At 44.0% G+C, this 24,316-nt stretch overlaps 2 protein-coding genes across 3 annotated transcripts in view; one reads left to right on the top strand and one right to left on the bottom strand.

Moving 5' to 3' along the window:
* Positions 1–936: 936 nt before the first annotated feature.
* Positions 937–13,964, top strand: akna (AT-hook transcription factor). Its single transcript, XM_070989081.1, has 21 exons — positions 937–1,555; positions 1,786–2,569; positions 2,684–2,987; positions 3,216–3,290; positions 6,062–6,212; positions 6,475–6,575; positions 6,687–6,746; positions 6,830–6,948; positions 7,062–7,212; positions 7,315–7,490; positions 7,616–7,777; positions 7,870–8,101; positions 9,048–9,154; positions 9,314–9,576; positions 9,703–9,853; positions 10,420–10,572; positions 10,724–10,860; positions 11,131–11,316; positions 11,519–11,635; positions 11,848–12,064; positions 12,386–13,964. Exons 1-21 carry the CDS (start codon positions 1,165–1,167, stop codon positions 12,642–12,644), a joined length of 4,296 nt encoding a protein of 1,431 aa, XP_070845182.1. The 5' UTR covers positions 937–1,164; the 3' UTR covers positions 12,645–13,964.
* Positions 13,719–24,316, bottom strand: part of stxbp1a (syntaxin binding protein 1a) — a 29,202-nt gene continuing 18,604 nt past the window's right edge. Inside the window, exons 15-20 of one of the 2 annotated variants that reach the window (XM_070989082.1) lie at positions 23,665–23,774; positions 23,392–23,493; positions 22,798–22,883; positions 20,574–20,728; positions 18,946–19,103; positions 13,719–15,564 (exon numbers count right to left, since the gene is read on the bottom strand). In XM_070989082.1, the coding sequence (XP_070845183.1) occupies positions 18,994–19,103; positions 20,574–20,728; positions 22,798–22,883; positions 23,392–23,493; positions 23,665–23,774 (563 nt within the window). In that variant the 3' untranslated portion in view covers positions 13,719–15,564; positions 18,946–18,993. The remainder of the gene's footprint in view (positions 15,565–18,945; positions 19,104–20,573; positions 20,729–22,797; positions 22,884–23,391; positions 23,494–23,664; positions 23,775–24,316) is intronic. The other variant, XM_070989083.1, reaches the window with a different exon arrangement.

The raw sequence follows: 24,316 nt of genomic DNA, 5'->3' as shown, positions 1-24,316 counted from the left end.
ATAACTGCACAAGTAAAACAATTGTCAACACGTTTGAACCCTTTGAAAGTGGTTTGTGTGGCCTGTGAACTGCCCAGTCCACCTGATCCACTTCCACAGCTCAGGATGGAGGCCGAATGGTTGAAGGCTGCAGCATAAATGATATAATTGCTTGTAAATGAAAATGACTTATGTGCTTAATAGGCCAGGATTCAACCTGTCTTGAAAAATTAAGTACTAGGGGGATTTTCTGTGAATTAATTTAATTTTTTTTATGTCTGCAGGATGACTAAGTTGATGTGTTGTGCTTTGATTGCTATGGATGGCATTGCCCTTTTGTTTGAAACGATTGCTGTTCCTTGTGGTAGCGTTTAATCCTATTTGCTGCCCCCTGAGGACTTCACACTGCAGCCATTCATCCTGCTGGAGAATGATACACTCAGTATTTATGAGAAATGCAGTGTGCACAGTGGGACATAGCTAAGAACTGATGTATGGAGTGTAGGTGTTTGTTTACAGAGAAGAACAGCTGTGTGTGAGTAAAAAGTCACTCCATTAATTTAGGAGCAGCTCAGTCTTAACTGCTGGGCTTCTGTCATTTCTGACTTTTAAGAAGTAGTAGTGTCAAAGATCGTGACATGCATATTCAGCAGAAAGTCAATTCATTGGACTATTTGCTGATTTGTTTTTTTCAGCTAGTTGATTAATTCATCTCAGGTTTTAGTCTGTTGTATTACAGCACAGTGTATCTAGATGTAGCTAGAGTTGGACTTGAATCCATGTTCTTTTGGATTATGGTATATTTCATAATGCTCTGTCTTTATGTATTTCTATTCACTTGTTGCTGTACATGCTTGTTTTTCTTGTCCGATGCATTTACTCTGGACACCTCTCTCTGACAGTTTGATGTTTACATAGTTGTAGATACTAAACAGCTGGTACTATTCAGTATTTCAGGTGCTGCACCCAAAGAGACTGGAGACTGAGCGATGAGTCCTCCTTAGCTGTACCTCTGGACCGACATGACCTGCACTCTGTAAGCTTCTGTAGCCATGGCTTTGAAAGTGAACCTCGCTGCAGAGCCAGATCAGCAAGAAACGATGCAGAGGGTTCCTGTGCCTGGCTGAGACAGTGACCGAGGGCAGAGCTGCGACCTGAAGGAGGCGACAGTCAGCTGAAAGGTGAATGGAGACAAGGAAGAGCACCAAAGCGGGGGTTCTGTTCTGGACCCCAGCCCCGGTCCGCACCTCACCCACCAGCTCTGTAATATCTGACGATGTGTGGGAGGAGGAGGATGAAGAACAGGGAGAAAAAGATGATGACTTTGTCAACCAAATGGACGAGAATGGCATCATTGGACTGTCTGAAGCACTGGAGGATGTAGAGTTTGGGGGAAGTCGTGGTGATGCAGATGCAGAATGTAATCCAAGCTTGTACCCTGGACCCCTCACCCCAGAGGAGGCTTATCTTAGTGGGCATGAGAGGGACACACCACCTGAGGAGCTGAGTTACAACCTGAGTGAACTTCTGTCCCACACTGAAATAACAGGAGAGGATGAACAAATACTGTCACCATGTGAGTCTTTGGTTATGTATCATTTAATTTCTTAAAAAGTTTTAATGTTCTGCTTTAAGTACAGACCTCACCACTCACTTTGCATGTTTCAGCTCATGAGCTACAAGTGACTATATCACAGCTTTGCATAAAAAAAGTCAAATTAGAATTGAATTATATGTATTATTATTAAGACTATATTTATGCCTGCACTGTGTTCCCATTTCCACATCTCTCTCTGTCTTTGGCAGGTGATGACTTGATTGACAGCTTAACAGTACGGACAGTGGGTGAGGAGGCGAGGCAGAAGACAGAGGGAAAGGGGACCGGTTGTCTCCCTGAGGAGAATGAAGTTGGAGAGCAAGCGGGGAACTTGAGTGACAGGAAGAGAAAGAAAAAAGAACATGTAAGAGAGCTTGGAACTATGCGTGGCTTGGCTGAGAGCTGTATTTCCAAAGAAGAGACTAAGAAGATGAGCTTTACTCCATCTCGTGGTGCTCACCTGCAAGCCATGGAACCTGCTGGAGCCTCCAGTCATCACTGCCCAATATCCCAGCCTGCCCTGCCTGCCACAGCCCCCACTCTCCCCCACCTGCTCCACTTCACTGCTGAGGAAATAGCTGCTGCTCCAGGGATTGAAGCTGAAACGCTTCCAGAGATGAGCTTCATAGAAAGTCTTCCAGAATCACACAGGAGCCATGTAAGCCTCAAGTCCAGTCCGCGTTGTCCCGACATAAAGCTCAGGGCTTCTTTTCAGCCAGCAGCCACGTTCTCTGAAGAAGTCATGTCCAGTCCTTACAGTGGAGTAAGTAATGGGCTTTTAAAGGGATCAACTAAGTCACATAAGCGTCATGAAGAGCCCACTCCCTCACCAAGGAAGATGACGCAGCGCTCTCCTGAAGCTACATATTCATCTCATTCCCTCAGCACAGTCGGGACAGATTCCTTAAAATGCAAACATCAGAGCACAAGTCCTCACAGAGAGCAGAGGACCCCCAGAGCCAGGAGGAAGGCTGCTGAAGCAGATGAATCCAGGTGAGCCTCACTCACATAACCACAGATTTTTACCACGCCTTATATTGTAGCTAATGTTTGTATGTCATGTTTTTTCATAACAAACACCAACCATGAATTCTATTATCTTTCCAGAAAAGTGCCTCTGAGTTACCGCACACCAGACTTCTCCAACGTGGAGCCGAGGGTCCGTTTCCCCAAAGGTGGCTACAAGCCCCCACAGAGCAGACGTTCTTCCAAGAGGGAGTGTCTGGCACCTGAGCCCCCGCTGGTGTTTAAATCCCCTGCTGACATTGTGAAAGAAGTCCTGCTGAACATCCCTGACGGATCTGCTGCCCCATCAGAGCCTTACAGACCAGCAGCCAGCGCCCCCGACTTCACTGTGCCTCAGGAGTTCAGATGCCGCCAGCATGCCACCACGCTGCTCGAACAGCTGCAGGTACAAGTAGAGACTGAGAGTATATCTACAATAATAGAACTAATAATATCGGGACTGTAATACTAAACCAAACTCCTGCTCCATTCTCTTTCCATTCTCCCCCTTCTTTGCCCAACCCAACCCAACCCTCTTCCCTTTCCTTTTCCTTTCACTCTTCCCTTTTTTCCTCGCTCACATGCCTTCTTCTCTTCCCTTCCTCTTACTTTCTTGTTTCTGCTCTCACTGCAGGAGGACTACAACACACTGCTGACTAAGTATGCCGAAGCAGAGAACACCATTGATCGTCTCCGTCTGGAAGCCAAGGTAATTAATCTAGAAAGGCTGTAATTTATCCTATTTAACGGTGTGTATGAGTGTGGGGTTTTAAAAAACAGTCCACATCGTTGGCATGCAGATTTATTTTTGATCTTTATAAGACACTAACACTTCCATGTTATGAGAAAGCTTCAAAATGATCGATAGTTTATTTTCTCAAACACTATAATTAAATTATTCAGTTAATTTTCGAAACACAGACAGCATGTATACATGTTTAACAGAAATACTGGACTTATGCAATACTTTGGCTTTCACTGAATAAAGGAACAGTCGTGAAAGTGTGAAAGTGAAAGTGAACGGAGTTCATATGTAGTGAGATTCCACTTGCCATAAAAACTCATCACACAATGCGAAAACTTATTTGTCCCATGGTAGTTAAATGCAGATTAGGGTTGTGCACCCCGGGGGGCATCAGCAGTCAGACCTTGCGGTCTTCCTGATAGGTGTACAAGTTATGAGCTCTGTCATATTTCATATTAATTACTTTAATTTTAATATTAAGGGGCGATTTAAGTTGTCTTTTCTAAACATATAGCTCCCGTAAGGTTGAGCAAGTCCCTTTTTCATAAAAAGTTGACGGTGTTTTACCTTCACATTACATACATTTTACATTTTATAGACATGTATGTGTGTGTGAGAGGAAACCAAGACTGACTGTATGTTGATCCTTCTGCCAGATGTTCGAAATAAATGGCGAATTTGCCATCAGTGATGGTCTTCGTCCTATGAGTTACACAACGTAATGAGAGAGTATAACTCCGCTACAAAACTTCTATTCTTTTCAAAACTTAAAATGAAAAGTCATGTAAACCAGAAGCGTTTGAAGTGTGATATTTCTGTGAGAGGCATCACACACAACTACTGCTGAACATGCAAACACAGGCTACAAAAAACAACACAGGGGTACTGTGTGCAGTGGGGGCTCCTCTATAGTCTTTACAGTAATATCTGAGAGCAGAGGCACTCCGCATGCCTGCGCTCACCCTGTAAAGTACATACAAAAAGGGACCAGAATAAAATTCCAGGGTGGTACAGAGAGTCCAAGGAACCAGAGAAAGGTTCCTCTGAAGTAAACCAAGGCCACAGGCCACATCTGTAGAGAAGGCCCTCTGTGACCAAACTATCTGAGCTGATCACAGTCGTCCCTTTGTGTGTGTTTTCTGCATGTGGTTGGTGCCATTTGAGCATTCAGCTAAACAGAGATACTCTAGCACAGCTTATCACTGCCATTGTAAGTTTTTAGCTCGAACATTATCCATTGGTGGAACAGACCATTATTGTATGTCTCTTTCATTTTGGGGCTTTTAAACAGGAGCAACAGAAAGAAGTGCAAAGAAGGATCTAATGAAAGCACATTTAAAAAGGACAGATCATAAAACAAACTGTTCATTCAGATTTCTATTCAAATATTTCTTCGTTTCTTGTGATCCAACAGCCCAGACATTGTTCGCACATCACAGACAGAGGAGCAGTGTGTCAGAGTGAATGATTGGAAATCTCAGAAAAGTGGGATAGGAATGAAATTGATGGGAGGGGTCCAGGAGTATTGGAGTGTTCTGAAGTAGCTCCTTTTGAGAATTATTGGCCCATTTCTGTTGGAGCAGCAGTGCTCCGCAATCAGCACCAATTAAAATCAGCTTACCAGGCTCTCCGCCTCTCCTCCATCTCCTTCACCACAGCAGTGAACCACCATCTGTCTCCCCCTCCCTCTGCATGTACACCATGGCACAGGCAGGGTGGGAGGAGTGGCTTTACACTCAAATGTACTGCTAGATTATCTTTCAGTACAGCAGGAAATGTTCTTAGACTTGAATCAAGGAGTGCCACCGTTTTCTTATTACAGGGTGAATTAAAAAACGAGAAATAAATTCTAGTCGATTTCAGCTCCAGTTCAGTTTCTTTAAGTGGTTTTGCGTGCATCCATTTTCTCAGAGATTTAATTTATTCTTGTCTGATTTATGATCTTAGTCTAGATCTTTTCCTTCTCTCTGACCCATTTTTCCAGTGTCTTGACTCTTCACTGTATAATTAAAGTGAAACAGCAAGTGGCTCACTGGGTTAAACGCAGTTCATGAGCATTTACGTGTGTACATGTGTGCGTGTGTGTGTGTAAAGGAGCTGTTAAGGTCACTTTAAGGTCATTATGATTTACTGCTTCGAGGTCTTACCATGGAGGGGTGTCCATTCATTCTCATGTTAATGAGTTGTGTGTGTGTGTGTGTGTGTTGACAGGGAGGGGAGGGGCGACCAGTGTACGCCGTTATCACTCAGTCCACTTCCACTGTTGGTCTTTTGTGCACTGAGATGGCCTGTTTGATGTTGTGTCCTCACAATTTGCTGCTTCATAAACACTAAAGAGAAAACAGAGAGTGAAAGCACATGATTGTAGGACACTAGATGGGGGTGTTGGCCTTCTGTTTGTTTAGCAAATCCAACTGAATCTGAATCATCTCTATTTTTAGAAGTGGTGTGATCAGATTATTGTTCTCCAGAGTGAGAAAGTCCTTCTAGAGAGTAAATTTCTTATTTAAAACATGTTATATGAAGTATTCTCATCACCAAATGTGCTGTACTTGGTCTAAAGTTTGATCCAAAAATGCTCAGCTCAGTTCAGTGTCCAAAAAGAAATCGGTGATAAGTTGTGCGAGTATATCGACAGACACATCAGTGTAGAAGTGATAAGGTGAGTAGGTGAGCCAATAGTGACATGTCTCATGAAATGTTCATGCTTTTTCTTCCTTCTCATCTCTGATCAGGTGAACCTGTTCTCTGACCCTCCAAAGCCCGGCCACTCGCTGCAGTCGGGACTGAACCAGGAGGCCTCGAGATTCATGATGCTGGACTTTCCTCAGGCTCAGAGAGCAGGGGTCGAGCCAGCTTCTCTCCATCCACACGGCTCTCATCAGAGTACATTCATCCTGTTCAATATTTAGCACTTTGCTGTCAAATTCATCACGTCATGGATCATACATCATTTAAATCAATGAATCCGCTTTCCCTCAGCTGTCTGAGTCTCACTGCTCTCCTTATTTATTGCTCTCCTCGTAAATATTATCACTTCAGATTGTTATCGATGTGCACTTGCAAGCAGATCACCTGGCTTTCATCTATCATTCAGCTGCTGCTAACGTTGCATCGTTGCATCTGTGCCCGTCTGTCAAATAAACAGGAAGTTCATCTACCTGTCCTTCCACAATAAGCTCTGGTCCTGAGGTGGCACAGCAGCCGGCCAAGATTCTCTACAGTCAGGCCGACAAGTTCCTCCAGCAGGTAAAGCAGCAGATATTGAATTACCAACAGGGATGGGCATCCACACAGATTTGCTGGGTGATTGACTGAGGAAAGTAATCAGAGATAAAACTTTTGATGTTCTTCATTCAGCTGCAGATTTTTGATGATCTCCTGAAGTGCAAGAAACTCAAACCCTTTGAGCAGCTGCAGGTAAGGTTTAAGTTTGTAATCGTATAGAACTCATTCTAATGGCCTCCTCGTATTCAACCTAATGAATTAATGCTCTCCGTCAGGCTGTGTCACAGCTTGCTGAGGGGCTGGACTCTTTAGAAAGGGGGTACCTGTTAGCGAGGGATGAGCACAAACTCCTGCTGCAGGGAGGGGCAGAAATCCGTCACTTTGACCCTGAACGGTGAGAGGTTCAAAGATAAAAACACAGAGATTTCATTTTATGTTCTGCACTTATACGCACTCAGTTGTTTCTGTGGGTTTTTTATCATGTCTGTGTATTTCTGTATGTATCAGGGAGCTGGAGGGGCTCATCTTTCAATGTGGGCTACGTGTGGATGAACTGAAGGAGCAGGTAGAGCAGATGCAACAGGAGCAGCCCACCTGTGAGGCTCCACCCTCTCCACCTCCTCAACCCTCCCAGCCATCTTTCCCATCTCGCCCACAGGTGCCATCAACCAGCTCTGTCTCTGTTAATGCTGCGTAATCTGCGTAACTTTAGTGTCTGTAGCGTGCTATGAAATGACAGCAAGATGATATCTCCTTCCAGAGCCCACCTGTGCCTTCGCTGCTTGACCCAGGAGAGGCGGCGGCGGTGGAGGTGAGCTCAGCCAGCGAAGAGAATGACGACGAGACGGAGGATGAAGAAACTCTGAATTCTCTCTACCTCAGACCTCTGAATGACAAACACAGATGTGAACAAGACTTAACCAAACTAATGGATCAGTGAGTGCTGCTGTTTGTCTTTTCAATGATTCATGTGAAAAAAATGATGATCTCAGCATCTTTGCTGTGGAAACAGTTTTATTAATGTCAGGAGATATTATTTTGTTTTTCCTCTTCCTGTGTAGCTACCAAAGCTTCGAGGAGCTTCCAAAAGTTTTAGACCATAGCCAGAGAGAGGGAGCTCCCCTTCCTGCTGCTGTTAGAACCAACATGCAGTGTGGAGATGAGAAGGCGAGAAATGGTTCAAGAGCTGATAACCTGGGAGTCCAGAAGAGTTTTCCACAGTGGTTAGTCTTCAGAGAAAGAAACGAGCTGAGCTGTAGTTTAATCAGCAGCACAGTTATGTTCTTCTGAATTCTCTCTACTTCTCTGTTGACAGTAAATCAGACCATCAGGACTCTCACAGCAGTACACATCGGACCAGCAGGTCCAGTCCTCTGTCACGCAGGGCCTCCAACCCATTCACCATGCTCCCCAATCATCCTCCCAGTAGCAGAAGGAGGTTAGAGGCTGGAAAGTCCCACAGCAGCAGTCTGAGCAGTCTGGGAGAGATCACTGCATTGGAGAAGAGGAACTCCAAACTTCAAGCCCGGAGCAGAGTGCTTTCTCAGGTCAGTTCACATCATGAGATAACAGTCTGTTGTTGATTGTGGGCAGAGTCTATGCCTCAGAAGGTTTTATTTTAGGCTTTTGTGAGTCAAAATCTGCAGCAGCACAACTAATCATGCATTTGCAACAGTGAAACCACAAAACACTGCACCCCCTGATATATGTGTTAGATGTATTAGGAGAGCATGGACAATTTGGTGATAGTATTAGCTTATTAAATCACACCATACAGTTTAAAAGTCAAAACGCTGTGCTAAGTACCTTTCAAGACTCCAGACAGATCAACTGACAAGCAGTCCTGTACATTTGCACATCTAATTAATTTGATTGTACAAAAAGTACTGATGTATGCCGAGCAAGTCAGTGATTGGATGCAGCAACATTTTCATCAACTAAACAGAGATAAGACTGAGATAATTGTCTTTGGAGCACAGAAGGAGAGACAGAATGTCTCACTTTGACTCTCTGTCTCTCATAAAAAGGACTGAAGTTAGAAATCTTATCCTGGAGTCAAATTTGAATTTCAATAGCTGCATCAAATCAGGAACTACACCAAAAAAGACCTAGTAAGGCTTACCCAAGCCTTTATTTCCAGTAGATTGGATTACTAGTGGTCTGTTCAGAGGACTTTGAAGAAAAGCTCTTCTGCAACTCCTACTTATTCAGAATTCTGCTCTGCCTTGGTCCTGACAAAAACTAGGAAATATGACAGTATTACACCAGTTCGAAAATCCTCACACTGGCCACCAGTCACTCAAAGAATTGACTTCAAAATCCTTGCTGCTTGTGTTTACAAGTCACTCTGGCTCTGGGTCCAAATACATCTCTAACATGCTGGTGCCATGAACTTTTTAGGACCCTTTGGAGTATTACAAACAAAGCTGCATCTACATATTGTTGTGCGTAGATAAATGTTACATAATCTTTGTTCTGTGCTGTGTTGAGCAGGATGGGATCATCTCTCCAGAGACTGACAGCGGCTTTGTTGGTTCAGAGAGCAGCCGTCTGACTCTTGCAGCAGCTCCCAGCCCTCTCCACCAGAGGGCCTCAGAGAGGTGAGGAGGTCCAATGCTGCTCCTGTGCCTCCACACAAATTTACTGCACCATAAATTTTACCCCATGTGCCATCCCCCACCCATTACAAACACACACACACACACACACCATTTCTGATCTGTCTTAGTATGTTTGAATATTCTTCCACATTGCGACAGGGTTTCAGCGCCTCAGGAGGGGAACCCAGGGAACTCTCAGACAGGCCCAGTCTCAGCACCATTTCCTGCCTCCTCACCATCACACAGTCGCACGGCTACAGAGCCCAGCGGGAGCTCCCAGCCTGGCCCCAGCCAGCCGAGGAGAACCAGGCAGGGGCAGAGGAGACGCACCTTCTCCTGCCCTCCACAACACTGGGTCAGTCAGACAGAACAAAGCAGGGCCGACAGTGGGACCAGTGAGCTTGAGCTGGAGAATGACAGCAGTAAGTCTCCAAGTTCTGTCCATCAGCTGAGATTGTTGTTTAAAAGAGACACTCAAGTCATTTGTTTTTATTCATGAGTTCTTTCTGACACTGTGCATTTGACCTTCTGCCTGCCCCCCCCCCCAGCTAACACTGTGTCTGAAGACGGACAGTATGACCAGGACACAGAATCTATCAATTCCCTCCACAGCTCCAGCCCAAGCTCCTCCCCCTCTGCACGACATCACCATGGCGATTCTGTCAGAGCACTGAGCTCCAGTCAGGTGGCCAATCGCAAGTGAGTGTGTGTAGGAGGCGCTGCAGTACCGATAGCTGCGCAAACAAGGCCAGGTTTATGTCTCCCTGCAGAGACTCCCAGACAAAATATTCCTCTGATGGATGAAATCTTATTTTCAGATATTTCCTGAAACTGACTATCAATTGAAATGCTGAACCATACTTAATGTTTCAGTCATTATATTCTTTTATGGATTGTATTACAGAGTCGGCTGCTGTTGAATGTGGTTGCGTATTAGGAGGTATTGTTTCGTGCGTGGTGTGGTGTTGCATGACTCATTTCAAAGATTGTGTGCATGTATGTTTGGACTGACACCTGCACATTTTGCAAGCCACCTGGCAAGTTGGTCCCCCGAATATTTTCACACTGCAGCACCACAGCAGTCACGTTTACTACTGTTTTACCTTGGATATGTGTGGTGATGAAAAAACAAAACACATGCACTAACTATAAACATGATCTCCAACTGGATTGTTTCATGTGATTTTAAAGATTTTTTCATATGTGTGTGTGTTTTTTGTTAATTAATTAATTTTTATTTAAAAAATAATTAATTGTTTTTGTAGTGAGGCAATGCAGACTCTGCAGGCCGAGGTGAACAGACTGAAGGAGAGACTAGAAAGGTGTCTGAGACATAACAATCCTCCGCGCTCTGTGAGAGCAGCTCCTTCAGCTCAGGAGAGCTACACTCACCACAGCACCTCTACACCTCGCAGCAGGTTGGTTTTTATCCTCTGGTTGTAGCCACATAGTCCAGCTGTCCTACAGGAACACTGAGCTGATTGAAGCCACAGGATAGAGCTAACCAGTTATCTGCTTTCTCACATCAGCTTCTTATTCATTTGGTTTTCTCCCGTTGGTTACATGTAGGTTTGGGGAGCAATGGAGTGATTTCAGCAGGGGAAGAAGAGACAGACAGACGGTCGATGAGGTTGAGTCTACGCTGAGACGGACAGCGGGAAAGAGAACACCCTCTGCACACAGACAGAAACCACAACATGACATCTGTGAGCTGATCTAGTGATTTATTAATGAATTTACACTTGACCCCTGACTCAGAGCTTTGCTTGGAGGATCTCCATTAATCCAATTTTTACTAATATCATATGTGCAAAATGTGTCCTCCGTGAAGGACAGAGTGAATAAACAACTAACAGTTTAAGAGACATACATGAGCCCTATATATGGAAACATGAGCAAGCACGTTCATCTTAACAAAGCATGTGTTTTGAACAATGCAGCATATCCTTCAATGCATGTAATGTTTCTGTTTTCAGTGACAGTTTCAGAGCCCTGTACAGCCCAGCCTCAGCCTCAGCCTCAGCCTCAGCCTCAGCCTCAGCCTCAGCCTCAGCCTCAGCCTCAGCCTCAGCCTCTGGTGTCCAGATGTACTCAAACATCCACCACAGCACCGACCAGCTGCTGTTCACACACAGACACTGTCCACAGCAGAACACAGCCCAGTAAGTCCTGACTTGAAAACACAGCAATAGAAAGTTGTCTGACAAAACATAGAATTCATTTTATTTGATTATTACACAGTGTTTTCCCATTTCTGATTGTTTGCAATGACGTGGCTGTATTGAGCACACTACAGCAAGATCAAATCTGTCAGAACAGACTGTGTCGACCCTGCTGGTGACTGTGTTTGTGTCTCTGTTGTAGGGCAGCATCCTAGTGTGTCTGCACGAGTGTGTGGGACAGCAGATGAACCTGACAGCAGAAGTGGTCCAGCTCTTCTTTGTCCTCAGTGTGAGTCACGTTACGGAGGGCGACCTGCAGGTACGGAGTTTCCTTCCATCCTGAGTGGGAAATTTGTGTTGTGTATTTTCTTCCATGTGTTGGTTCTTCCTTGACTTTCTTTGAGTTGAGGCAAAAAGGCTAAAATCCACTTTTGTTTGTAATTCATTTGGAACCAGTGTTGCAGTTTTGTCTTGCTTGACTTGTTGTCCAGCCTCCTTAAAGTCTACTTATATTTGTCTTTTTGCTGTCAGTGCCAGTTGGTGGCACTAGAGAGCCGACTCAGTCTTCTCGCTGTCGTCACTGTCCTCTCTGTGGATGCCCTGAACCAAACCAAAGAGTCTCAGACTCCCCCTCACACACAAGCCGCCATCCAGAGTCCCCAGACGGAGCGAGGAGGAGCAGACACTTTGCAGCTGCAGCTTCACCTGCACTGCTGCAGTGCATGCCAGTGTGTCCACCACCACTCCTGTAAGTATCCTGCCCTCTCATCACACGCTCATCACACACATTGTTATCAGAGAATGAGGGTCTAAAAAGACAAAAAGGCTTCTAGTAAAGACCTGCAGTCGACTGACTTTATGTGTGCAGAATGTGAGCATGAGCTTCAGTACATACTACAAAGACAGTGGAAAAATGCCAAAATGAAAGACGTTATTGTACGTACTCATGCTGTGGATGCTCATGGCTATCCATCAGTGCACCAGGAAAAAGAGGAGGCCCTCGCAGCTGCACAACATGAAACAGCTTGAGATGGTTCTTAGATAACAAATAACCTTACCCTCCCTACAGGTTGTACTCAGCGCCCCTCTGCGTGTCTCCTAGCAACAATGCGCAGGTCCACTCATTGTCAGTGGTCAGAGGTCATAGGGAGGCGAGGGAGAGGACGAGACGCTCCCTGTCCGCCAACAAGCGGCGCTCCATCGACGGCTCTCTGAACAGCGCCATCAGAGCCGCTCATCACATGAAGCACACCTCTGGACACATGGCTCGCTCTCTGGCTGCTGGGCTGCAGTACCAGGAGCTGCTGACTGAGTCCTGCAGCTTCTAACATTCAACACCAGCTCAGCTGCAGAATGAGGCTGCCCGCATCACCAGTGAAAGGAGTGAGTCTGTCTTTGTAGCTTTTCTTTGGTTTCCACGTTAGGAGAAAAAATGTTTTTGCTGCTTTTTTTAATTTTATGGAAACATTAAAGTCTCAGGCATAATATTATTTCAGAAGATGTGCTGGCATACATTGAAATGACATACTTTCTAAAATGATGTAGTGCTGTAGATCAGTCTAATAAAAATGTTGTTGATCATATTGATTTTCAAACTGATGAAGAGTTTAGTTTCTTCTTCTGTAGCTGAGAAGTTACAGCTGTCTTGTAATGGCAGTTGAAATGAGTAAATACTTTGAGCTATTTATTGATCACTGTTAATTGATCATGTGAATGTGTTTTTTTTTAGTTTGTATAAGTCTAGAAATAAGTTCAGGAGTTCAGTGTTATTTTAGTTGCCATAGAAACTGTCTTTCTTGTCGATACAGTAGCACGCTGCACTGTAAATCAAATGCCCTCGCTCTTTGCATCTGTTGGGATCAGTTATGGATGTTTACGCAAGAGCTGCCATGGATCTATTTTTAAATGGTCAGCAGCTCATCACACGTCATACCTGAGATGGTAGATATCCTCAAGATTAGTCTGCTTCCATGTTGTTCAAGTCATTCTAATGTATAGAGGATGTGAAATATTGTACAGTATTTTATAATAAGCTTGTGAGTACAACTGTATGAGCCACACAAGTCAGTCTGCTGCACCTGACCAGCTTTATGTGTGTTATTACACATTTATTCCAGTGTGGCTCTATCTTAAGACACAGACAGGACTGCCAACACAAACAGAGAAATGAGAGTTTTTACTAATAAAGTTATGTGTCACATTTGGTTGAAACACTCCGTATAACTGTGGATGTTTTAATTAAGTTTTGCTTTTGTTAACTTCTAATCCTTTTCTACTTTTGTACCATTTTTTCTGAAGCTGTAGGTCTGTTTTAATGTTTTGCAGGGAATCTCTTCAGTTGTCCCTACGGAGTCAAATAAAAGATTTTTTTTTTTTTGAGAATACTGAAAAAGAGTCAACTCTTCTTTTGAATATTTAACATAATGGAAGCCAATTTATTAGACAGCCTTAGTACATATTAGGTACACATGGAAGTATTGTTTGTGCTTCAACACTCGCAAACATACAATCCCAATAAGTTAAACAGTTTCAGGACAGACTAATGTATCATTATTTTTTCTCTGATAAATAATTTTGATATAAATCAATTGATTTGACAGAGTAAACCCTATACAACAGCAAATTATGATAAAAAAAAAAAACACAAAGTCAAGCGTTTGCATCACAGAAAATGCATTATAGTGCAATATACAAGTTGTTTGGCCAGGAAAGAGGGGAGGGAGGGAGGAAACAAAAGTGAAAAGGGGGGTTTAAGGGTTTTTTGCAAAGCCATTCACCATTTGAGGGTTTTTACATTGCACCAGAGGAGGAAACAGACAAAGAAAATATAGATATTAGTTCTTTTTCCCGGTTGACGACTAACAGCTACAGCTAAACATCACAAACACGGCGGCTTCACATTGGCATTTTTAAAGGAAAAGTATCACTACTTCACAGTCAGAAATATCACCAGTCAACAGTGAGACGCTAAAACAGCAACATATGGCAGATACACAACACTACTCAGTGCATGGCCCAATTAAACATCATTACTAACCAAAGATAAGACTTATTCTGACAGGATACAATACTGAAATACAACTGGCCCTTTTTAAGATTATTCATTAAATATCAGCAAGCAACGGCCTCTTCGACATTAAAACGTGAAGTTTCTCTGGAGAAAGGAAAAAGTTGTGTCAAGTAAATACTTTAAAGTCTCAGCAGCCGGAGGAGGGATGAGTCTGAGTTCTTTCCAACATCAGTTAAACCAACATGTAACCGAAAATGTGTGCTTTGAGTATCGAACACCCTGGAAGCGAATGAGTCATTGAATTCCACATACATAAATAAAAATGTCTCAACTTAGCCAAAATTGTGCATAAATTATCTCATTAAAAGTCGTTTTTGGGAGCAGTGGCCACTTTATGGTCATTGGCACGTTGCCATGGTTTTGGCAAAGTGCACCTGACACCTTACAGGATGATGCTTCAGGAGTGGTTTGAAAGGTCGTTTTTAGACTTTTTGATACTCAGAACAAAGGTTTTCAGTTGAGTTTTCGAGCCCGACATGTTAGGAAAAAGCTAAACGCTAACTCTGCGGCTCCCAGAACATCCACACTGGATACAAACACATTAACAGTCCACACAAGTCCAAGCATGCTACTGAATACGAACATCTCAAATGGGCAGGGGGGACTCCTCTCTGATGAATATATTCATATATATATATTGCATGTTGACTGATATGATATATTGTACGACATTAACCTCTCCAACTGCACATCCCTCCTCCACCTGCTTCCAATATAACTCACACCGAGGAGGAAACCCAAAGGCTCAAACAAGAGAAAATGTCTACCTTTTACACATTCTAGCAGGTTTCATAGCATACAATATGACATTTTGGTACTTTCAGTTTTAAATGGCCTTCTGTTCTGATATTTAAACCTTTTTAAATAAGTTCATTTGGTTGCATCCATTGTAAAACATGAGAATACTTGCAACAATTTTATTCTTTGATACAACATATATTTTTTTAATCATCTAAGATGTCTTTTTTTTCTTCTCAAGCAAGATGCATACACAATTAATGTGGGATCTGTGGGGGGGGGGTAAGAGAGGTAAGACAGCGAGAAGGAGGAGGGGCAGAGTTAAGGTAAAGAGGAGAGAGATGTGATCTGAATATTTTAGCTTGTCACTTCCTCGTCTGGTTTGTTCATGGACTTGAGCTGCTCCAGCAGGGTGGTGGGGGTGACGATGCTGGTCGATCCTGGAGACACGCACACGCATAAAGCACACACACACACAAACACACACGCATACACAGTGTTAGATCTGCACGTCTGGAGAGAAACAGTGGAAAATGTGTTTTCAGCTCTTGCTATGAATGCCTACTGATGAGGGCTGCGTCACGTAATGATGAAAGTAAAGATAGAAACACTGAGCAACCCAGAGCTCGAAAATCATAATCAGCATGTGTCAGAGTTTGAAAAACTCATGCTAAAGGTGGGAGGTAACCAACAACTTTTACTGTCCTTAAGCACAAGCTTAAGTGCTGCTCTTTGAGTCGCTCACTCTACAAACACAAACTCATGACGCCATGTTCTATCACATGCAGCTGGACAATATGGAAGCACACAGATCAGTGATGGCACCTCACAACTGTCATGAATCTGAGCTGCAAGAAGTCCTGCAACACCAAGCTGGTCCTACACGGCACAGCCAATCAAAACGTACACATGACCGCGTGGGCCTTTAACTGAAGAGCATCCAGACAGCTGAAACATACTGCAAGAAACAGCCAAAAATACAGCAAAGAAAGGCGAAAGCAGATCGTCTCTACGTGTCATGAAATCCAAACCCAGAGAGTTAAGTCTATCATCTTCCATAAATATGAGTGAAAATGTGGAACTTAGTAACGCTGATAACACAGGGATGAACTGTTGTGACAGCTGAAGACACATTTCAGACACAGTAAACTTGAGAGGTGCTGGAGTAAAGCAAACGTTTTGCCAGATTTGTGCGTCGCTTCGTCGTCAGATTTGCTGCCAGTGGAATTCTTCGTCACCCGAAAGGCAAACAAAACGTTTGATTTACTCCTCACACCTGTTCATCGACAGCATTTGACCTACATCGGTTTGTTTCTGTTGCAAAGCTGCATGTTTCCTCCAGTTTGGTCTGATTAGCTGCTCATCGCCTACAGTCAATCTAAACTTGAACCCGTGCAGGGCTCAGAACAGGAAGTGGAGGTAGTCAGAGGGAAAAACAGAAGAGAAAGAGGCAAGTCCATCTCGAGTTGGGTCATTATGGTGATGCGGGGGTCTTGGGTGTCAGGGGTCGTGGGTGGGGGTTTAGTGTGGGTCACGGAGGTCAACATCGGACTGGTATCGCCTGCTTCTCTGCTGTTCCCCAAACACACAGCTTCGTGGGCCTTTGCGCCCCAGAAACACAACACTGCGACGTTGATCACCAACGCCACCGAAGTACTGCACATGTCGAGGATTAGACCAAAACAGCATAACAAAAACAAAGTCTTGTTTTAGTAAGTGATGACCATTTTGCTCAGGAAGTGTTGAATGCAGCAGTATGAGGGGGAGCAGCCATACTGCTTATGGTGAGAGCTGCTTTCTGAGAAAACCATAAAACCAAAAGTTGGTTTGTAAACGATATCGCTTTAGCAGATTGGTTAGGAATGAGATGGATGCCCAGGAATCCCATATTTTATCTTTGATGGGTGAAAATCCAGCTTTACTGGGAATGTGTGTGGATATTCATGCGAATACGTATTATTTATTACCTCCAGCAAGGAGTTTGTTTCATATTGTTCATATTTCAATACATTTACTTTAAATATTTGCCAAATTCTTGCAGGTGTGGCCGATCTTAAATGCATTGTGCAACACAACACATTTAGACTGCACATGTATACATCAACTTTGAGCAATCCTTGTAAATGTGCACAGCTGCTTTTCCATTCAAATGTCCCAGTGGTAATGAGCCTCGCTCAAAGTTTAACAACTCATGTATCACTGTGTGTATTTGAATGTCGATCTGGACCAGATGCAGATTAAAAACCTCTAAACAGTTTGCGTTATTAAAACTAATTCAGCGGAGCAGGTGTGTGCTCTGTGAGTGCTTCCTAGTTCTGCGCAGGTTCTTTTGAACGTAGCATCTGTTTGAGTCCCTGCATCAACAAACTGAAGACTAATAGTGAGCTAATGGCTGGTGTAAAGGATGGGTCATTGGAAGAAATGTCTCCTATGTTAGGGGAGGGGGGGGGATTAGTGGCAGCTGTTTGACATTAGCGGCATCTTTACTTTTTATCAGGTTGCTAAAGCATATCAGGTGGAACATTGCTACATACCCAGACTCTGTGTCAGCAGAGAGGCATCATAGAGGCCGTGATACAAAGGGCAACTTTTTGGACAACTGAAATGAATTCTTCTGGGATGATTGCTGTTACCTGACTGTTTCCCAACTACGTTGCCCCCCAAACTTGCCCTGTGTGTCAGCACCCTGAACAGTTAATCATGATAAAGATGATCTGTTGCTAATATTCAGCACCCTCTGCGGACGAGCCATGAGCCATGTGAGCATGTGATGGTGGGCTGAGAGAAAGTGACATGGACGGAGTCAGAGGACTGGGAGTCAAAAATAATAATAAAAAAAAAAAACAAGGAAAAAGGAGAGAATCCTTCTTTGAAATCCAAACATCAACTCAAGGACCTGTCCTGAAAGAAACCAGTAAGAAATCATGGTGATTGTCTTTGCAATTAACTACTGTAGAAAATAATCAGACAGTAAAAACTGATAGAGATGGATCTCAGGGGTAGATTAAATCTGGAGTGAGTGTTCAACAGGCTCAAAGGGCCTTTGGGTGTCTGTTGAGGGCTGATTTAATCCACCCAGCTGAGATGATGGGAGGAGGCAGCAGGGATGGGGTCACGACACCCTCAGACATGGCCGCTCAGACTTTACTTTGGCTGTATCCAAATATGTGGACTCCAGGGCCCTCCAGCCTGGGCCCTCCAGCCGGGGCCCTCCAGCCTGGGCCCTCACAGATGACATGGGCCCAGCACACATATTATTTTCATGCTAAGATAATATTATATTATTATCTTAGCATGGACTTTTTTCCTCCAGACAGTTGTAAATGGCTCAGTACTCTTTCTACATGACTAATCATACATGTGTCAGTTTTATCTTCTTATTGTGAATGATTAAAAATCATAGCATCACATTCCTATTGCAATGCCTTGTGGGTAATTAAAAAAGTAAAGTCCACATGAGCCCTCTTGAGGACTTGATGCCTTGTGGATTTGAACTGTGGTCTGCAAGTGGGGTAAAGCTCAGACATTTGGATTCAGCCTTCCTGTTGGGAAAATAGTCAGGTTGCACCTGATTGGATGGCAAGACTCCCATTCTCATTGGATAACTCAACAGGGACTGGAGATACAGGGACTGGAGCCCGCTGGAGCGGTCCATGCAGTGAGGGAAGGTCGGGGGTGCCCATCCCCGAGGGACACAGGGAGGAGGAGGAGGGTGGAGTTACAAAAAACAATACTGAGTGATCAAAGAAGAAGAAGGAACAAGGAGGAAGCCCTTGTGCTGTGAAGGTTCAGAAAGGGCTTCTTTGTGCGGCTGCCTTTACTTTTTTCAGTGTGATTTCTCTCTCCCTCCCTCCCAATCTGTCTCTGCCTCACTCGGCTGAGGGGTCTGCGTCCTCAAAGGACACCCTAGTGGACTCTCGGAAGTCGGGGTGCTGCAGGTCCGATAAGAATTTGGTGGGGGTGAGCGTGTGGGTGGAACCTGTGGAGGAACAGAGGTGGCTTCACCACTCAGCACATGCCACACCCCCTCCCCCACTCGCTCCAGAAAAAACAAAAGGGTTAAAAACAAGCAACCTGTCGTACAGGACACACACAGAGACACACTTGTCCACTGACAGGTCACACACACCATCACACACACACACACACACACACACACACACACACACACACACACACACACACACACACACACTCGCCATGTTGCACAAACAGAACTTGGACGCACAGACACAGAAAAAGACATGGCGCAGCTGCAATTCAAAGACAAGAGTTGTGTTTTAAGACAACAGCTGAAGCAGAGCACAACAAAAACTAACAAGACACTTTCCCATTAATAACACAGACTGGCTGGCGAAGCTTTAACACGTCAAATGAACAGTACAGAGGGGCATAACATAAAGGGCTATTTTAACATAACACATTGCACACAATAGGCGGGTTGTCAGGACTATGGGCAGCTAGGCGTCCACACGCTGCAGCCATGAGCTGGTGCATGAAAGCCAAAAAGGGAACTATGCTGCATGGAGGAGACGTGTTGGGCTCTGTCTGCAAAAACCAACTGATGTGTCAATTTGCATTAAAAAAGGAAATTATACTGACCACATAACACATGTACCACATTACCGCAAGTTATCTTGTATTGATTTTTAAAACTTTTTTTTTGCATGAATTCTAACTTCCCAGTGGTGTGAGATTTCGTCGTTTTTTTGTCCGTGCTGTCAACTTTTGCTAGAATTTTGCAAAAATCAAACTAAACACTCAACAAAGCTGAACTCCAGAGAGTAATTCTTAAAGAATCTCCTCACTTTCAGCTCATGCTTTGATCCTGATATAAGGTCAAATGTGTTGTAAAGAGCTTTATCTTCCCTTTAATGGACTGAATTTGCACTTTTACCTCAGGGTTGGACTGTCCATTCACCTCACGTCCTGTGCCTGCCCCCCATGTTTCTCCTCCCCTCTATCTTTATTTATTTATTTATTTATTTTTTTTTTTAAGCTGTGTCCTCATGTGTCCCTCAAAGGACCTGAAGTCCAGACTGAACCTGCACCTGCTGGTCTGACCTCACATAGTCCTCTGGAAACGCATCAAAGGACATGTACCCTAAAGTAGGATGCAGCTTTTATTAGTTTTCATACTTCCTATAAAACATGGTCCACTCTGTCACTGAACACCAGGATGAAAAGCAGTTTTTGACCGCCCCTCTTAAAGTTGAAACATTTCCGCCTCCTTCAGAAGTGAGTTCTGTTGAACGTGCCACCACACCCACACACTGCAGTAAGGTGAGGAGTTAAACCACTAGAGGGCAGCAAAAACAAGTTTTTCAGGGGACGTTAAGTTACTCTGTGAGGTATTTGTGGGTGTAGCCACGTGCCAAAGTCTACACATATGAACCCTTCTTCCTGCTCTCAGGCTGCGCTCAGCGGCGCCTCCCGTTGCTCCACTCACCAATGATGGCCTCCCACTTCCCATTGGCCTGTGTGACCTCATAGGCGCAGCGCATCTCGCTGAAGGACACGCCACCGATGATGAAGACTATGACACGTGGTCCGGTGCGGTACTCTCCGGGTGTCTTATTCTTATGCCAGTGGCCATACCGAGCACTGCCAGAGCAGAGAGGAAAACAGCAGCATTAACACAGTCTTATAGCTCCTTTTTTCCTCGTCTTGGCATCCTGTTGTTTTTAGCCATTCTCTGAAGCAATATTTTGTGATTTGAGAATGATTTCCAAAATATGGATAAGATTTCACGGACACAAAGATGTGAAATTTTTGATTAGGGCATAATTTCTATTTTCAAAGGAGAAACATCTCAAATTGAAATTCCTGTCACCTCCACATTTTAAACTAGTTTCAGTGAAACTCAGTAGTGTATGTTATTGTCCTGCTGACATAATGAAGACCAGACCATAACCTGAGGTGATAAAAATGCAAAATGCATTGACATCAAAAAGTCCCATAGGTTAAGCTGTCACCCTGAATTTTGCCTCTCAGGCACAGCTTTGTTTCTGGCTACATAGGCTGCTCCTGACTGACCATCTGATTGGAGGTTTGCTGGAGGCTCTGCAGCCTGCAGACTCTGCTCAGGGAAAACATACAGTAGATGATATATGATGATTCACAGGTGATGTGTTTTCAACAGCAAATGTGATGTTCTGTCGTATTACCGCAAAACAGACATGAATGCTGCAAAAACAAGCTATAAACACAATATTATCACATTTCAAGTTGACACTGCGTGTTGACATGTTAGCTTACAGTTGCCTGTTTACACATTGTTTAGTTACAGCAAGCAACAGCAACATTATCACTTATTTGCAGTTGTCTGTCTGGACAGCTGGTGAATTTCACTCTTCTTCCAGCTCTGTTCTTGCTCTCACCTCTCAGGTATCTGTCTCTGTAGCTGCTAAATGCTCCACTGTATTCACCAGCTAGTCACTAATTCTGTTGGCTGTGTGGTGCTGAGCAGGTGGTGTACGGTGGATTTATCAGAGCTTTTTTTTACTGAGCTGCCTGTTTCTGCCAAAAACCACACGGCGAGAGCAGTGAGAGTGAACCAAACAGTAACAATGCTCCTCAGAAAACCAAAACAGTGAGCTGAAAGATGCTATAAAGCTCTGCAGAGCTGGAGGAAATGCAGAGTCGGTGGTACTTCTGTGGGTTTTTAACTACGGTTTTTCATACACACAGTCATTTGTCATTTGATGCATTGTGCACATGAAATATTGATCACAGCCTTATTAAATGAACTGAAGCTAAATGTTCACATTGCACACACGAGATAAGACTCCACCATCAGAGGCTTCATCTGCATCTGTGCAGCTTTCCTTCGGCTAACCTACACGTCTGCTAATGTGATCCTCGGTGCTGGGCGTGTCTGCTTCTGCGGGGGAGGGACAGCAAATGAGGCAGATCAGTTCGTAACAGGAGAGGATTTGATGCTGAATCAATACACACCAGCAGCTTCCACACAGACCGGAGTGAAGGGATTAGTGGAGCTGAAAGTGGCTTCATCACTCCCCCTCACACACACACACACACACACACACATACACACACACGCTCACACACAAGTGGAATTGGGGATATTGATGACTTGTATTCAGGTTAGCTTGGTTACATTTTGGCAGAGTTTGCAGGGTTCATATCAAGCTGATGTCCACTTTGTTGATGAATTTCAGCAGTGACTGGAATGTTTTCTATTCAGTGCTGATCTCATGGAAGAATATATCAAAGATTTTTGTGTGACTGCAGACACTTTAATGAATCCAATCATTTCAAAAGATGCAAAGTAATCACTTACAAAATGTGGAAACTTCTACGAAATAAATTACATAAAAAGTTGAGATTTTTAGATGTTTCTGCTCAGTGTTTTCTCCTCTATCGCCTTTTTTCCTCATTAAATCATATACATGAATTAGTGAATGCCTGAGCTCTCATCACGCCTCCAATTCTTGGCACTGAGATCTGCGTACGGCTCACTAACCTGCCAGTCATCAGTATCACCTCCCTGCTCTCCATTTGTCTCAAGCATTGATCCGTTAGGTTCATCTCCCCTCCCAAATTACTATTGATCTAATACCATTGTTTCTGTCTTTGCAATCCAAAAATGTGTCTAATACCGTGCAATAAGATGCCACGCTGTGCGCATGTGCATACGTATGTGTGTGTACCTGACTGCAGTGGTGCTGAAGGAGGCAGAGGAGCGGGTGGAGATGTACGGGTAGTGCTTGGTGTCCAGCTTATCATCAATGGCATCCTGCAGGGGGACAAACACACGAAACAGATCTTTGTCAGCAATACTGTTAACCTTTAACACACACACACACACACACACACACACACACACACACACACACACACACACACACACACACACACACACACACACACACACACACACACACGCACAACAATAGGGGCTTCACTGTTGTGTCACGTCTCTTAGCAACCATGTGCAGCTCCATCATGGAGGTCCATTGGAGAATTGGCTTTGCACAAATAAGGGGCTAAATATAGTTGATAACAACCAGACTGGAAAAACAGATGTTTGACTGTGCTTGCTGTCAGTGTTGGTCAACTGCAAAGCAAATAATCCCAATCAGATAAAATAGTTTGGTGTTTTTGCATCCGCCATGACGGTTTTCTTTAAGAAAAAAAAAAACAGCGAGGATGCTTTTGAGATGCTTTTTAGACTAAAGAAAGTGCTCTTTGCCTTAAGCATGTTTATGATAAATCAAACACAGAGTCCAGCCCTTGAAACACACCTCCATGATGTCCTTCACCAGTGGTGTCCAGCGGGACAGCTGATAGGTCTGCTCGCTCACACGCTCCTTCCTGTCCAGCTTCTTTCCTCGGCGGAGGGTGGACTGAAGAAGGAAAGAAGAGACGAGGAGGTGAGAGAGAGGAGGCGAGAAAAGGCCAAAAGAAAAGTCAAGGAGTAATGGATCAGACTGAGACGATGGAGAGCAGGGAAGAAAAAAGCAGAGGAGACAGAAGAAGACAAGAAAAAGACAACCGTCGCCTAGTGAGGACCTTACATCTGTGATGATGGGGACGCCCAGGTGAGCCATGTTGGTGATGATCTCACTGTCCTCAGGGGGGATCTGAGCGTGTTGGATCAGCTTGTTCAGGTTCTCCTCCGTAATGCCTGAACACACACACACACACACACACACACACACACACACACACACACACACACACACACACACACAGGTCATATTTTATAAAAAACATGTGTTTACATTTAATATCAGCTCGTTCTGGGATGACGGGGTTGTTCATGTTTCGTAGCTTGAGCGCAAAAATAAAATCATTTTATCAACACTGTATATTACTAAAAATGTCAAGCGATGTCTGAGCTGAGAAGGTTCTTTTTCTGTCTGTATCCTGTCAAACATCATGTTTAGGGACATGTGCTGAACAGCTGGCTTAGTGAAGCTCAAATTGGGCAAGAGTAGATCATTGGTTTCTTCTCTGAATTTGTCTTTTTTAATAGTAATGAGTGAAGGGAAGCAGTGAAGTAGTCCCTTTTGTACTATAGGTGACTATTTTGTTTGTTAATGCAAATGCATCATTTTCTAAAAGGAAAAGTGACAGGACGGATCTGTGTATTGCAAATACCAATACTCACAGGTTTGAGTTAATATTTAAAAAGGCAACCAGACAACAGCTGAAGAAACGACAAAA

The sequence above is a fragment of the Chaetodon trifascialis genome, chromosome 20, assembly GCF_039877785.1.
Source record: "Chaetodon trifascialis isolate fChaTrf1 chromosome 20, fChaTrf1.hap1, whole genome shotgun sequence".
Lineage (NCBI taxonomy): Eukaryota > Metazoa > Chordata > Actinopteri > Chaetodontiformes > Chaetodontidae > Chaetodon > Chaetodon trifascialis.
This window is presented reverse-complemented; position numbering and strand designations above follow the sequence as displayed.

Coding starts and splice junctions, on each gene's coding strand:
- akna (XM_070989081.1), top strand. CDS start 1,165: ATGGAGACAAGGAAGAGCACCAAAGCGGGGGTTCTGTTCTGGACCCCA. Junction 7,778..7,869: donor CAGAAGAGTTTTCCACAGTG/GTTAGTCTTCAG, acceptor CTCTGTTGACAG/TAAATCAGACCATCAGGACT. Junction 9,577..9,702: donor TGAGCTGGAGAATGACAGCA/GTAAGTCTCCAA, acceptor CCCCCCCCCCAG/CTAACACTGTGTCTGAAGAC.